The sequence below is a fragment of the Dermacentor albipictus genome, chromosome 1, assembly GCF_038994185.2.
Source record: "Dermacentor albipictus isolate Rhodes 1998 colony chromosome 1, USDA_Dalb.pri_finalv2, whole genome shotgun sequence".
NCBI classification, from domain to species: Eukaryota; Metazoa; Arthropoda; class Arachnida; order Ixodida; family Ixodidae; genus Dermacentor; species Dermacentor albipictus.
In genome coordinates, this window is record NC_091821.1 from 263,491,271 (window position 1) to 263,505,841 (window position 14,571).

The following is a 14,571-nucleotide window of genomic DNA, read 5'->3' on the forward strand; positions in this document are numbered from 1 at the left end:
GAAGAGAATTTCAAAATTAAGCTTTCTATAAAAAGCTGTTATCAGAATTGTTACCTTGGCAAAATTAACAGTAGCCACAAAGTGTGAGCTACATGTGAGAGAAGCAAGCAGACAGACACTGCAACAGCACAATGTGCCCAGGGAGCCCCTACCTTTGCCACAGAAACTAGTACTTGGTAGAGTTCCATATATAGCAGAGTTACACAGCATAACTTGAACCAGCTCCTTAGGTGTGACACCTGAATGCAAGCAGGCATTCTGAAGTTATACCTTCTAATAAATTTGCATGGAAAAATATGAAGAATAAATTAAGATTTACTAAACAGTAAATTTCTGTTCAGCTAGAAAATAAATTTTGGACAGTACGAGAATTCATTGAGGACGTACTATGCAAGAGCCTGACAAAATCTTTGACAGTTACTGACATGTCTCGCTGAAAGTGCAAGCTATACAAGCATCAAAGGCACAGCTGTATGAATGCTTGCACTTGCAGCTACATGAGGGAAAGAATGTTGAGGTAAGGATTCTGAAGATGTGCAAGAAATTGAGCACAGCCGAAAGGATACGACTTTTCATTTTTCTCTGTCTCCACAATTGTGGGGAAGATATGCTTCTCCTTGAATGCTTGGATCAAGTCCTGCATTGCAAAGCAAGAAAATATGCTCACTGCTTGTCACTGCAACCTTAATCTAAATCCACAACAAGGCAAGCAAACAGTCCACTTTTCACACAAAGGAGTGTAACAATGAAAAGCCACTTAAACATGACCAATATGCAAAAGGTCAGCCTCAAAAGCCTAGTTATATTTTACTACACTGAAATCTGTTAATAATGATCGAGTATATCAAACAAGAACAACTCTATAAACATTATGAAAATAAATTGTAGATATTGGATGAACATAGAGTATAGCTGCCTGCAACGTATTCAATATGTAGTGATGAAGCCACCTCAGGCCACCTCTGCTACACACGGACATTGGCACGAATCGGAAACAAATACTACTGGCCAAAGCTTGCAGCAGAATTTACCACTCACTAAACCCACTGAGCTCTTACACCCCATTGCAGTGCCGGGGATGCCATTTTCCCAAATTGAGATGGACCTTCTTGGCCCATTTTTGACGTCTGCCAGTGGAAATAAATTAGTCATAGTCACGACAGACTACCTCATCAGATACACGAAAACCAACGCACCTCTAAGTGGCACGGCAGATGAGGCGGCACAATTTTTCATTGATAACATCGTCCTAAGACATGGTGCTCCAGCTGTCGTCATAACAGATAGAGGAACTACTTTCGCAGTGGAGCTTTCGAGCTGTGTGCTCATGCTCAGCTGCACTGCTCATAGGAGGACAACAGCATACCATCGTCAAACAAATGCGCTTATAGAATGCCCCTGCAAGACCCTCGGTGACGTGCTGGGTATATACATTGATGTGAAGCACAAAAATTGGGGCAAAATTCTGCCATATATCACATTTACGTACAACACAGCATGCCAGGAAACTACAGGAACGACGCTGTTCAGTCTTCTCCATGGTCGAGAAGTAACAACGAGGCTTGACGCTGTGCTGCCCCATAATTGCAGTGACACAGAGGCTGACATCGCTGATTTTACAGAGCTTGGCGGGGAAGCCATACAGCTCCCGCGTGTCCGAATAGCCAGCCAGCATGACCGTGATGCCCGCCGGTAAAATCTCAACCATAAATCTATTGTTTATGAACCTGGCGATAGAGCTTGGGTATGGATACCTATCAGACACTGAGGTCTCTCTGTAAAACTTCTATGGCGATACTTCGGACCGTGTAAAGTTCTGCGCCGGCTTAGTGACATCATCTACAAAGTTATTCCTGGTACCCCATCTTGCTCAAAGCGCTACCAGCATGTGCCTGAAACTGTTCATGTGGCCTGCATGAAGCCTTATCTCTCTGAGTGACATGGACAACCTGAATTTGTGCACGGACTACCTTTCGCCGCACACCGGGACAACGCTCGCTCTAGAGGGAGGCCAATGTCGTGCCCCTATCCACATTGAGCCTCAATGGCGACAACAAAGATGATTTGCTCGAGAGTGCGTGCAGGCTCAATAGGAGAAGACTGCATTCCCTATTTTAGGGTCTGCCGATAGAGTGCAACAGGACGACCTCTTGCAATTAAAGCTTTCGTTCTCAGTGAACTGCGACAATGTAGTATCAAAATTTGAGCATGTGAATTACCACCATCACAAAATTGTTATGTATGGAATTCCTCACAAATCTCTCTGCATTTTTCAGTTTTTGTAGAACAAAGAGGAGTGCGAGATCTGGCAAGCAGGTGCACACCACAATGCAAAGGCAAGTTTCTGCTTGCACCTGTTGAAAGCAGGGCTTTGTGTTCGTTCACCATCACATTAGTTCAGCAACTCGTATGGAGGATACAGATTCGTACGCACAACAGGGAAATCTAAGAAATCACAGGAACTGCACATGTTGTGAACTTAGTTATGCATTTTGTACCACAAATGTTGAAGTCATACTTATGCTAAGCATTGTGCTATGCATTGATGAGAAAGCACTGGTGCTTCAGCGGGCTGGATATTGAATTTTGTAAACATGTAAGATATAAATAAATAAAGAGCTCTCTAAGCAAGCAACATTACTGCTTGAGAGGCGGAGATATACTTGCTGTTTGTTATGAACACAGGGTGTCTACCAAGTTGACATTACCAAATTTCATGAGTTTTCCAGATTTTCCCTGAGTGCCTTTGCAAAATTCCCCGAGTGACGCAGAACTATGTTTTATGTCAAGACAGGCTGAAACCATGTCGCCCGATGCTGTGACTCTCTAGTAAGCATATGAAAAAAAAAAATAAAAAAAAACGACTTAATCCAGTTTGAATACTAAGGAGTAGTGTTTATGTTATTCAAGAAGAGAATAGAAGGGAGGGGTTAGTAAAATACACAGCAAATAAAACGTCTTCGAAAAAAATCGCAAATGGAGTCGGACATTCTCGAATACAAATAAAAATGAGATGCATACACAAGGAAATATTTTTGAATACGAGCTATTTCTATCAACTGATAGCAAGCTCAGTGGTATGAGGCCCAAACTTTGTCACAATTGAGATTCTCTCTCAACAGCTCGTAAGTCAACCTCAACTGTCCTGACATACTCTCAGCCCGCACACAACACCTCAGTGTTGTGTTTCATTGCTTTAAAGAGTTTGTTTCGATTTGGATGAGGGACACCTGCATCTCGGCATCAGCCATGTCTTTTGAGCTCAAGCTCCTTCAAAACAGCGGCAGCACGCTTCCTTTCCCTTTCATTCCTCAGTGCATAAATCCTTTTTATTCTTGTCCTCCTTCCGCCACTCGTTCCCCCCACGGACCATTTGAAGCATCAAATGTCCGAAAAATCGGCCAGTTGGAAAATATAAATGCATGTCATTTACTGCCCTTAAAGGCTCAAACCGCCCCGGGCACATTCGAAAATGCTCTGAAGGCCTGCCGGTACACGTATTAGGCATATCAGTGCTCATACTGTGACAGGAGATACCGGGTGCATGCGTGTATAATAAAGGAATACATACTATGTCCCGTGGCAATAGCCCCTTCCCACGCTTGTCATGCTTCACTGCAATACTTTTGCGTATGCTTCACCAAGTAACATTTCTGTACAGAGGCGATGCTGACTCTTGGGAACCGGCATTATGCTACACGCCGTGCTTTTCAAGCTTCTAAGCCAATCACGAGGACCACAAAGGCAGAGTCGGTGGCATTGCTGACAGCAGCGAATCCTTTGCATGGAAAACGCGGCACCCAATGGCAAGAAGCCTAATAGCGAACATCGAAGCAGCTAGGTCTAGCGTTGCTACGGATGCCAGTGCAACTGCGTGCGAGAGCATCGGTTTGAGGTGGCGAGGTAATAAAAATGGCAGTGGTGGTGGCTTTGATTAATGACCTTTCGAATCTGCAGTCACGGCAAAAAGTGCCGGAGAATCTGACGGCGAAGGGTTCTTGCGTCCGAAATTTCAGACATTCTGATACATTGACTCTATCGGGTGCGTAGTGGTGTCGCGAAGCTGTGCAAATTATTGGGCATCCGGAAAGTCGGTCGTTGACTGCAGACTGGCAACTCCTCCAGCTGACAACAGGGCGTCAAAGACGATTCATTACGATTCCTGTCTGTTACTCCAGCCAGCATTACCGTGACTTTCGACCCTTTCAATGAAATTACAGGTTATTTTCCCCGATAGAGGCACAAATATATTCCCTGAGTTTTTCCAGACTACTCAAAATCCATGAGAATTCCCGGTTTTCCCAGTTAGTAGACACTCTGGAACAGCTTGTTCAAGTGCGATTGAAATTGAGCTGAAACAATAAGTTCACAAGGAAGGTGCAGCCATACAAACTAATAGGATTAGCAGTTTGATGGGTGGCTGTCCTTTTACACTGGCAGCAATAGTGTAAAAAGTACTTTCACACACACACACACACACACACACACACACACACACACACACACACACACACACACACACACACACACACACACACACACACAAACGCACATATATACAGCAAATAAATTCATACAACATAAGCATTGCAATAAAAAAGACACAACTAATGTTAACGCTACAAATGTAACATCTAAAAAAATTCCATATTATTTTTCTAGGTAATTGAGAGGCATCCAGCCATCCCCTTTATCTGAAAAACTATTGCTATTGCGTAGGTGTCTGATTGTTAAACATATAGTTGTCAAGAGGACTGTGCATGCGTAAAGTATCAGGGTCACATGCACTAATTCAACCAATACTTAAGCTTAATTCAGAGGTGTTGCCATATAAGTAATAAGTGGTATTTCCATGTATCAGCACACAATAATTGGTAATGAGCAAAGTGGTACGAGGACATAAACATACTGCATGTGGGAAATTAATATGTCGGGTCTCTCTCATCATAACAAGAGACACATATGGCAACACATGTACCACATACACAGAAACAAAAAAATAAAAAGAAGATAGAAAAAAAATAAAAATTGGGTTTAACGAGCCGAAAACACAAACTGATTATGAGGCATGCCATAGTGGGGGTCTGTGGATTAATTTGGCCACCTGGGGTTCCTTCATGTGCCCCTAAATTTAAGTACACAAGTGCTTTTGCATTTCACCCTTATTGAAATGCAGCCGCCGTGGTTGGGATCATCCGGCAAACACACCTGCTTTGCCTCCCAAGAGAGTGGCTCATGCAGGCCGTCTCCACCGTAGCGCTTGTTGTAGCGGTCATAGTGCAACTGCTCCAGCATCAGGCCTAGCGGTGGTGCAATGGGAATGTCCAGCTGAATTTGCAAATAGGCATGAAAGGTATGAAACCTACACTATTATACATACAAATTTCATTTTGTACTCTTCCCTCCTAACAATTGCCCAGACCTCGCGAATGAAGGAGTCATAAATGCCAAGTTGACAGAAACAGTGCACACACTTCCTTCAGTGCAAGTCCACTGAACAGTCAAGGCGCTACAAAAGTTAAAAAAGAAACAGCCCAAAGCTCTAACTTATTGTTACTGTAAATTTTTTTTTCGGTACTCACAGAAACTATCAGTCACTAATTGATTTATTAAACTATCATTCAAATAGCATGTGCTACTTGTGTAAGCCACATTTCTAGTAGCCCCACCATTGTGGATGTATGCTGCCACTGGTTATTAAAGTACCACTCCTGCACAAAGAACCAAAGCAGCATTATACTGAAACAGACATTTGAAGGAATCCATCATCACTGCACCAATGCTAATAGCTAGGTTGTAATAGATAGTTATAGTAGCAAAATGAAAGTTACCACACATAAATTGCTGATGGCAAGCTGTGAGAAACCAGAAATTCACTTGCCCGTTCAGGGCCCCATGCCCGACGAATGGTGGATTGGTCTGTGTACCCACGCATGATTGCAATGAGCAGGCCAACCATTTTTCGTATCTGGTGCAGCATGAAACTCTGGCCCTTGATCTGAATCTGCAGAAACTCCAGATTCCCCTGAATAAAGGGCTGGCCACACTGAAATAGACAGGAATCGAGAGTCAGCCGCAGGAGACAAAAGAAACAAGCAAGCATGCACAAAGTATAAAAGTTCTTGCCTCTGCAGATATCATGAACCTCATTGCACTGGGGTCCTCAGATTTCCTGAACAAAGAAAAAAAAATGACTTGGACAAACTTTTTCAGCCAAAACAAAGGCAGTTTTTAACACGTTTTATAATGCACGAATAAAATGTGAATGTGATAAAAACTAGAAAGCAAATTGAGAAAAACTACAAAGCACACGTTTCTTTTCATGTTTGTTAGTGTGACATCGATGCAATTGATTTACAGTAGCTTAGTTTGGAGATATAACACATTTGGCACTATTTTGCCACAATCGCACATCACAGTTTTGAATAATTAAGCAGAGGAGGTCTCCTACATTGTTTTTTTCCCATTTACACTTCATTTCACAATGATAGTACCACACCTATGCATAGAATAGACAAAACCAACTAATAACTTGTCACGAGGCTCGATGGGCATAGCATTCCACAGCTGAGTGCAGGGTTGTGGATTCAATTACACTCATCAGCTACATTCTGATGGAGGCAGAATGCTAAAACACTCGCGTATCAAGCCTTGGCTCATGTTAAAAAATAACCCTAGGCAGTGAAATTCATCTACAGCTACCACATTATGGCACTTCCCATAGCTGGATTGTGATTTTGGAATAGGCAACCAGCGCTGAAACTTTGCGTTCCAACAGCAGCACCATAACACACAGCCTAGTGGGCGCAAAAAACAGTTTCTGTAGGACGTGCTTTGATTTTGCGTCAGCAAATTGAGCGCTCATCTTGAGGCACATGTGTCCAGCATCTGACCTAACTGGGCACAGGTGAGCTAGAATGTAGACGTGCTTTCGCACCTCGGAACACGCTTTGCTAAGGACAGAGCTTGGCTGGACAAACCAAATGTTACCAAGCATTAAATATGAGCGTCCATCTGTCATCGTTCAAGATATCGTACCATTTTTGTGGCATCCCTATCGAATGACATCAGCATATTTTAGTAGGACTCTGAAACTGTTGTAGCACTTCCTGGCCAGCACTGGTTCCCTATAGTACAGACCTATCATATCAATTTAACAGGGACATGGGTCATTCCACGCCAACTATCCCAACCTTGGCACTCGACCATCAGCGATTTCTTTGAAAAAAAACTGAGGACTATCTATTTGAAGCAAGAAGCCCTTCTGTAAAACATTTTTGCGAAAAAAAAATTTTTCAGCACCGCTAGGAACGTGTGAAGTTTTTTAGAAAGCTCGAAAGTATGAGTCGTAAAACGCATTGTCAAAAAATTTTCTCGTCTTAAATTAGGCGAGCACACAATTTTCCCTTGAGAATGAAGATAGGCTTTTCACTTAAGAATGGTGTAATCGATCTTTACGTTTCCATGCGTTTTTTATACGGCTCTAAATATGCAAAATTTGGTGCATATTGTAAATTTTTATGCAGAAAGATAACTTTTACCGAAAAGTTATATTTTATAGTAACTAATTGCCAGCAAGGTGTACTGTAAGCGAAAAATAATTTGGGACGAATATAACGTAAAATGGCCTGCACAGCTGGAGACAAAGTTGCAAGAAAGTTAGTTTTAGCTTATGTTTAGTCATAAATTTAACGTTGAGGTGGTCGGGGTAAAAATACGCTAAATAGTGTATTTATTAGAAACATCCATTGTCTACAAACGGAGAAACTTTTATCAAATTACTTTTTGTTTTAAGCAAGAGCAAAATTTTTGAATTTGCATTATACCGGTCTCTGCTTGCATGTGTTTCCCCTTCGTAGGAAAGTGTCCTAGCGGTAAGTAGATCTAGCACAGACGCAAAATTTCCTGAGTTGATGGAGGAACATCTACACAAGATAATCAGCTCCTCAAGTTTTTACTTGAGTGTTTTATTAGAAATTATTAGCCTAGCCAATAAAAAACGCGAGTCCCAATAGAGCGCATTTAACTGGATGTCGCCGTACACCGACGGCCTGCATAGCGTCGTCACACGGCATCGGAAAGTTACGCCGGTGAGTACAGAATGCAGTTACGTACAGTAATATTTAGAAATGGGCGAAAACTTTGTGAATAAGAAAACACTCTGTTGATTTATTACGGCAAATATGTAGCAAGTATCAGCCAACACAATCGTGTTTTAGCGACCATGTTGGCAATGATGTTAGAGGAGCGATGTCGACTCGTCATTAAACGTTTGGTATGCTTAAGTTCAAAGTACTGCATTAAAAAAGACAATGGAAAGAAATAAATACGTTTAGTTGCTCACGCACTCTGTCTTTCTTGTAGTTAAATGTTAAATTCAGACCGAATGAGGCAGTCCGATAACCTTTGTGAAGCACAGGATTTAACATCCAGTTTTCGATCACTGAAGAAAAAAATGGGAAGGCTCGTTTGAGTTATCGACTGTACAAAGGTTGCGCCTCGAATCAGCAGTTCTGCAGCTCGGCGGAGCAGATGGGCGCGAAGTTTGAACTTGCATTGTTACGAACCGCCGGAATTATGTGCCGTTATAAAGCAAATTCAAAAAATTTTTTCTTGCTTAAAACAAAAAGTAATTTGATAACAGTTTTTCAGTTTGTAGACAATGGATGTTTCTAATAAATACACTATTTAGCATATTTTTACCCCGACCACCTCAATGCTAAATTTACGACTGAACATAGGCTAAAACTAACTTTCTTGTAACTTTATCGCCAGCTGTACAGGCCATTTCACATTATATTCGTCCCAAATTATTTTTCGCTTACAGTACAACTTGCTGGCAATTAGTTACTACGAAATATAACCTTTCGGTAAAAGTTATCTTTCTGCAAAAAAATTCCCAATACGCACCAAATTTTGCATATTTAGTGCTGTATAAAAAACTCACGGAAACGTAAAGTTCGATAACACCTTTTTAAAGTGAAAAGCCCATCTTTATTCTCATGGGAAAATTGTGTGCTCGCCTAATTTAAGAAGTGAAAATTTTTTGACAATGCGTTTTACGACTCATACTTTCGAGTTTTTAAGAAATTCACAAGTTCCTAGCGGGGCTGAAAAGATTTTTTTCGCAAAAATGTTTTACAGAAGGACTTCTTGCTTTAAACAGATAGTCCTCAATTTTTTTCAAAGAAATCGCTGATGGTCGAGCGCCAAGGTTGGGACAGTTGGCGTGGAATGACCCACATGTTAGAAGTAAATGCCATTCCGGTAAAATCTTCAGTACTTGAACGAAAGGTGCCCAAAGTGGGTACCCCAAGATTGTTTTAATCCTGACACAGCTACCTGCTGCGGTGGCGCAGCAGCTATGGCGTCCTGCTGCCGAGCATGAGGTCGCACCAAAATGAACTTGATTCACAAACTGCCTGCAATCACGAAGGCAGCATAACCTGCCTTCGTGATTTTCATCGTATTTATATATATACAAGAATGTAACCAATGCAAGGTGCAAGGTTAGCAACAAGGCCACAGAATGGGGCTTGCAATGGTTGAGAACGGATGGTTTTATATTAATGGACTTTCATCAACACAACTTGACCTCCAACTTACTTTCCAGACGTAAAATTGTGGTAGTTATGGCAACCTTTGTACAGTGCTAGGATCTTATTTACTTCGTCTATTCTTTCACCTGAAAAGTAAAGAAAAGGTAATGCAAACAGCAATTAGGTAGTTCTTCACCCTTGTATAGATTGCAGTGGGCAGGCATCATTTTTGCTAACACGTATGTGACCATAAATCTACAAATACAACATAAAGTGCATACTGCCCAATCACCACAATCCCCATATTTTCATGTAAACCATGCGATGTAGATCAGCATTACACAACCTACAGCTTTGTCATAATCCCACTTAAGATTATCTGAGCTCAATGCAAATTTAGCAAGTATTGCATAGACCTATGCAACTGCCACAGACTGAACTTTAATGAAAAATGTCCTAAAATATAACTACATTTTGCCATATATAAGGTGCAACCCTGGGGGATGAATAAAAACTGTGGGGAGGAACCTCAGCTCAGCCACGTTTTGTGGCTTCCAAAAGGCTAGCAGCCGTTGTCAACTGAGTGGTCACTGGAGAAACTGCAGTTTTCAAACTATGTTTGCACAGCAAGAAAAAGCACCCTGGCCACACGCCTACTACTGTTAAAAAGCTTTAATTCCAGACTTTTCTGTGTGCCAAAATATACATTACTACAATGGCAACTATAATGGCTACGAGAACAATCCAGTGGCTGATAAAGGAGGCACTATATTAGTGATACTAAATTTCGACTGGGAAAGCATGCCACTTGACCACAGTGAGAAATAAAGGCACAGAGAAGCGACTATGTATGCCTTGGACACTGCAGTCTAACCCTTACCAAGCCCATCATCAGAGAGTGACATATCATTCCTTCTCTGATGCTGTTAGTGTGAGACCTCTGACCACTGCTTTCTACAACAGTCATTGAGCTAGACAGAAAGGCTGTGCCCACTTAAACACAAACCTTAATGGCCACTATTGTACAGCTGCTGTGAGCCACAGCAGCTAAGTGTATGGTTAACATTATTTATGCAAAACTCATACAACATCATAGTTGGAGTTCCATACTCTTTAGTGGTGAGAAGCTCCTGCGGCATTTGACCGAATTTCATCAGGACATCAGTTTTCAGACAGTTTCCTGCAATAGTGGAACTGATAAGCCATAAGAACAACTTCCTGATGGGTCACTAGATACAGCTGGTGGATGTGCTTGTGTGATGCTCTGTTGCAGGTTCAAAATACGCCATGAAATTCATGAAGCTCAAAGGTACTGGTCGGCAAAAGTGCTGAATTCTGGACAATAGCCTAAAATATGTCAATGGTTTGTTTCAAGAAACATACACATACGCACTGGTAAGGAAGTCACATTTCTGAGACGTGAAGCTCGTTTTTCTTACGGCGTTTTTCCACCTAAACCTGAAGAAAAACTATCCTTCCAGTACTGTGCAAAACTTTCTTAACTCCAAGCTGTTTTATGAGCTAAAATTGTTCAAGAATGCCACTTCCTTAATTTCAGCTTAATTTCAGCTTTTAAGGCACTGTGTAAGACGGAAGCGTTAGTGTCAGTTAAAGAATTGCTTTTTTTTTTAAAGAAAAGGAAACATTAATAACGAAACAAACAAATCCAATTACATACATTGGGCCTTCCTTAGGCAATGTAATGCATAAGCTTTGCAAGCCATCCTTTAATTTAGAAACAATATATTTTTCCAAGCAAGTGCATGTATCAGCTAACAAACTTCCCAAAACTGGCCCAGAATAATTAAATGTGACAAAGAGGTTTATAAAAATGGTGTTAATATACCCTTTAAAATTATTCAAACCCCTGGCTGGTACTTCAAAATTTCCCTTTTCATACACCGTGTCCTCCCAGTTTAGTGTGCTTTTAATTCCACCAGAAACAGTGTCTCTTCCTCTCCTCGCATCTTGAATTCTAACTGTTCAATGAGTTCAGTTTGCCCATGCAAATTCTGACAATTCTGCTCACGCTTCACATGGTCCAGTGCAAACAAATGTTTTGGGGCACAATCAGTAGCAGTCACAAGAGCACCCTTCCTCCCCTGTTTGACACTTTCAGCACAGGCAAAGTTTTGAGGAAAGGTTACGAAAAATTCTTAAACATACTCCACAGTTGGTGGAGAATGTTCTTGCTTTCTTATTTTTAAAAATTCATCAGAGTCAGCAGCAACTAACAAAACCCTAATCATTTATAAATTGTCTACAAATCTCCTTGCAGCTTCTAAAATGTACTCCAGCAAGCTCAGGGTCAGAGGAGCAACAAGTCTCTTCTGGACTGCAAAACAAAAGGAAGAAGGCCCCTGGCATGCTTCACTCGAATTTCATACATATTAAAAAAAAAAAAACGATGTGGCTCTTGTGTCTCTATGAAAAGGTTGAAAATGAATAAGAAACATACCTGCTAATCTTCACTGTGTTTGTCGCAACTGACACAGGAGAGACTCTATACTCACTAACTCCTTTTAAAGGGCCCCTCACCAGGCCCCATAGCAAATTTTGGTATTACACTGGAAGTTGTTACGTGTCCTCTAGCGAGCACTCTGTCACAAAAATTTTTCAAATTGGCTCAAGATAGAAAGATAGCTAAGATAGAAATATTTCAGTGCAGCGAACCCATGATTTCAGCAGGCGAGCTCCACAGCCCAGAGAGACACTCTCTCCACTCGCCCCGTCTATCCTCCGCAAGCGAAATTCCTTCTGTACGTTCTCCCATACCAGACCTCGAGGATTGCGCGACGCATATGTCATGGGCCCCACTTTCATTTTTTTTTCTCCTCGCCTTTTTAATTTTTTTTTACGCGCTGCACACTTCTGCTGACGGCGTTGTGCGCGTACTGTTATTGGCTGTTATCGTTTTGCGCAGCGCACGATTTTGTGTGCTGTGCACAAGGACACATGACTAGTGGCATAATTCAGTGCTATACGAATACTGAGGCAGACACAAGCGAATTGCAGAGCATGATCATGCGCTGGAACATGATAGAAAACGGCATAATTTCGGTACCTGTGCACGTGACTGCTCGATCGTGGGAACAAGCAGAGGAAGCGGAAGTATATCTCGCTTGCTTCGGTGTGAAGTAAAACAAAAAAACACGCAGACATTCTGTTTGTGTGTTTTATTATTTTTCTAAACTTCAATTCGTCAATTCAAGCAACAGATCACATAAATAACAGATGTTGCCTTGAATAATTCTTGAAGTCACGTGTCTCGATGATTGACGCCACACTGCACACGAGTACGTCACTGTCTGGCTTGGAGCGCAGTCGCCGCGAGGGAAAAGAAAAACGGCGTTCAGATTGAAATTTCAGACCTTTCCGCGGCGCCTAGCGATGTAATACTTTGCAAACACGATCATTAGCACGCGTACTATGCTCTGTGCTTGTCAGCTCAAAATGGCCGGACGTGATGAGGGGCCCTTTAACTTCCCAGTTTGTTACCTCTGTTTCTGCTTACAAGCTTGTTTGTTGCTTAAAACATTCATCCATCCTCAAATGTTAATGCCACAGTGAAATTAAAACATACTTGTAATGCGGTAGGACTCATCAGGCGTAACTCCTGGTGGTGCAAATGAATATGATGGTAACATGTAACTGTAGGTGCGGGAATCACAGTTGTTTTTGCAGTTGAAGCCCCTTGTTGTTCGCTTGATATCTAGAATGGCAATTGCAACATTGTTAGGGCCACAAGAAAACAACATAAAGGCAGCAGTGTGGACAAGGTGGAGGGGCACAGCCTTCATAAAAAGTTTTGCAGTTACTTCAAAGTTTACCACTGGGCCCTGTAGTAGGGCTCACAGCGACCTCTGCACAGTTAGAGTTCAATTGCACAGAAAGGTGTGCAGCAATGTACTTTTCAATGTTTGGGACCTTGGAGCAATTGAAGTTCTACAGGGTTTCAGAACACAGCCCAATAGTAGATATGGTCACGCAATATAAATGCAACCCAATTGAGCAACCACATTAGCCTGCATTGTACTTGTTCATAACTGCCGAATGCTTTGCATCTTGGATACTGGTGAGGCTGTCCACAAGTATCAAAATATTGTTGCATAACAGTTCAAAAGTTTTCACAACACACAAATAATTAGCATGGACAGCGCTAGACATTCTGTAATAGGGAGGCACCAGAGATTTTCATGAGGTGTAGTGTTTAGAGCACTTGTTTCATGATGAACAGCCACTGCAATAACGGAGAGCTGTGTAGTACCTACAAAATTTGTGAGTGGTTAAGATCAATTTGTATATAGTACAATGTCTTCACTGCTACAATCTTGATTGTTTTACATGCTAGGTACCAAGACATGCCAGCATTTTGTGTAAGCTTTTTCAGCAATAGTGGGAAAACACCAGGCAGAAAACCTGAAGTGGGTTCCACCCCAAGCCACCTATGGCTTTGTTTAGAATTTGTACAGACAGTTGCCATATGTGAACCATAGGTGGCTTGTAGCAGCAGAAATTGTAGAACACGGACACAGAAAGGAACGAACAGACATGGACATAGCTGCGGCTCAGAGTACTGGCAAATTGTGTTCCAGAATTTCTGCTGCTACAATCCTTGAAGAATAAAGCAACTAGCTCTGTTAAACAACCATAGATGTACATTTCAACTGCTTTACATCACACGTGTGACACCACTACAGCCGGAGATCATGCATAGATCTGTCTCCTCTGACCATGCTTTCAAAAGAAAGCGAGTTGCATGCTGAACTTCTACCTTATCCTGTCTTGCTGCTCTAAACCAACAAATGATGCTTGCTGCCTGTCATTCAGTGTTGGCCAATGACATATAGCCAGAAACATTGTACTCTATACCAAAACTCGGCAAGAAAAAAACATTTTTTCTGGTAAGTTGCTTGTAGACAACATTTGTCTAAAGAGTTAATATTACATTTGCATTGCATATCAGATCTGCTCACAACTATCACCATGTGGTGCATCTACTGAATAATTTCTAGCCAAACACAGGTGTACC

General features: G+C 41.7%; 1 protein-coding gene across 3 annotated transcripts in view; it reads right to left on the reverse strand.

Annotated features, from left to right (window-relative positions):
- The window catches only part of Pus1 (Pseudouridine synthase 1), a 54,177-nt gene that overhangs the window by 1,453 nt on the left and 38,153 nt on the right, over positions 1-14,571 (reverse strand). For all 3 annotated transcript variants that reach the window (XM_070531300.1, XM_065433130.1, XM_065433129.1), the window contains exons 5-10: positions 13,123-13,251; positions 9,607-9,685; positions 6,127-6,172; positions 5,882-6,046; positions 5,209-5,328; positions 567-637 (exon numbers count right to left, since the gene is read on the reverse strand). In XM_070531300.1, the coding sequence (XP_070387401.1) occupies positions 567-637; positions 5,209-5,328; positions 5,882-6,046; positions 6,127-6,172; positions 9,607-9,685; positions 13,123-13,251 (610 nt within the window). The remainder of the gene's footprint in view (positions 1-566; positions 638-5,208; positions 5,329-5,881; positions 6,047-6,126; positions 6,173-9,606; positions 9,686-13,122; positions 13,252-14,571) is intronic.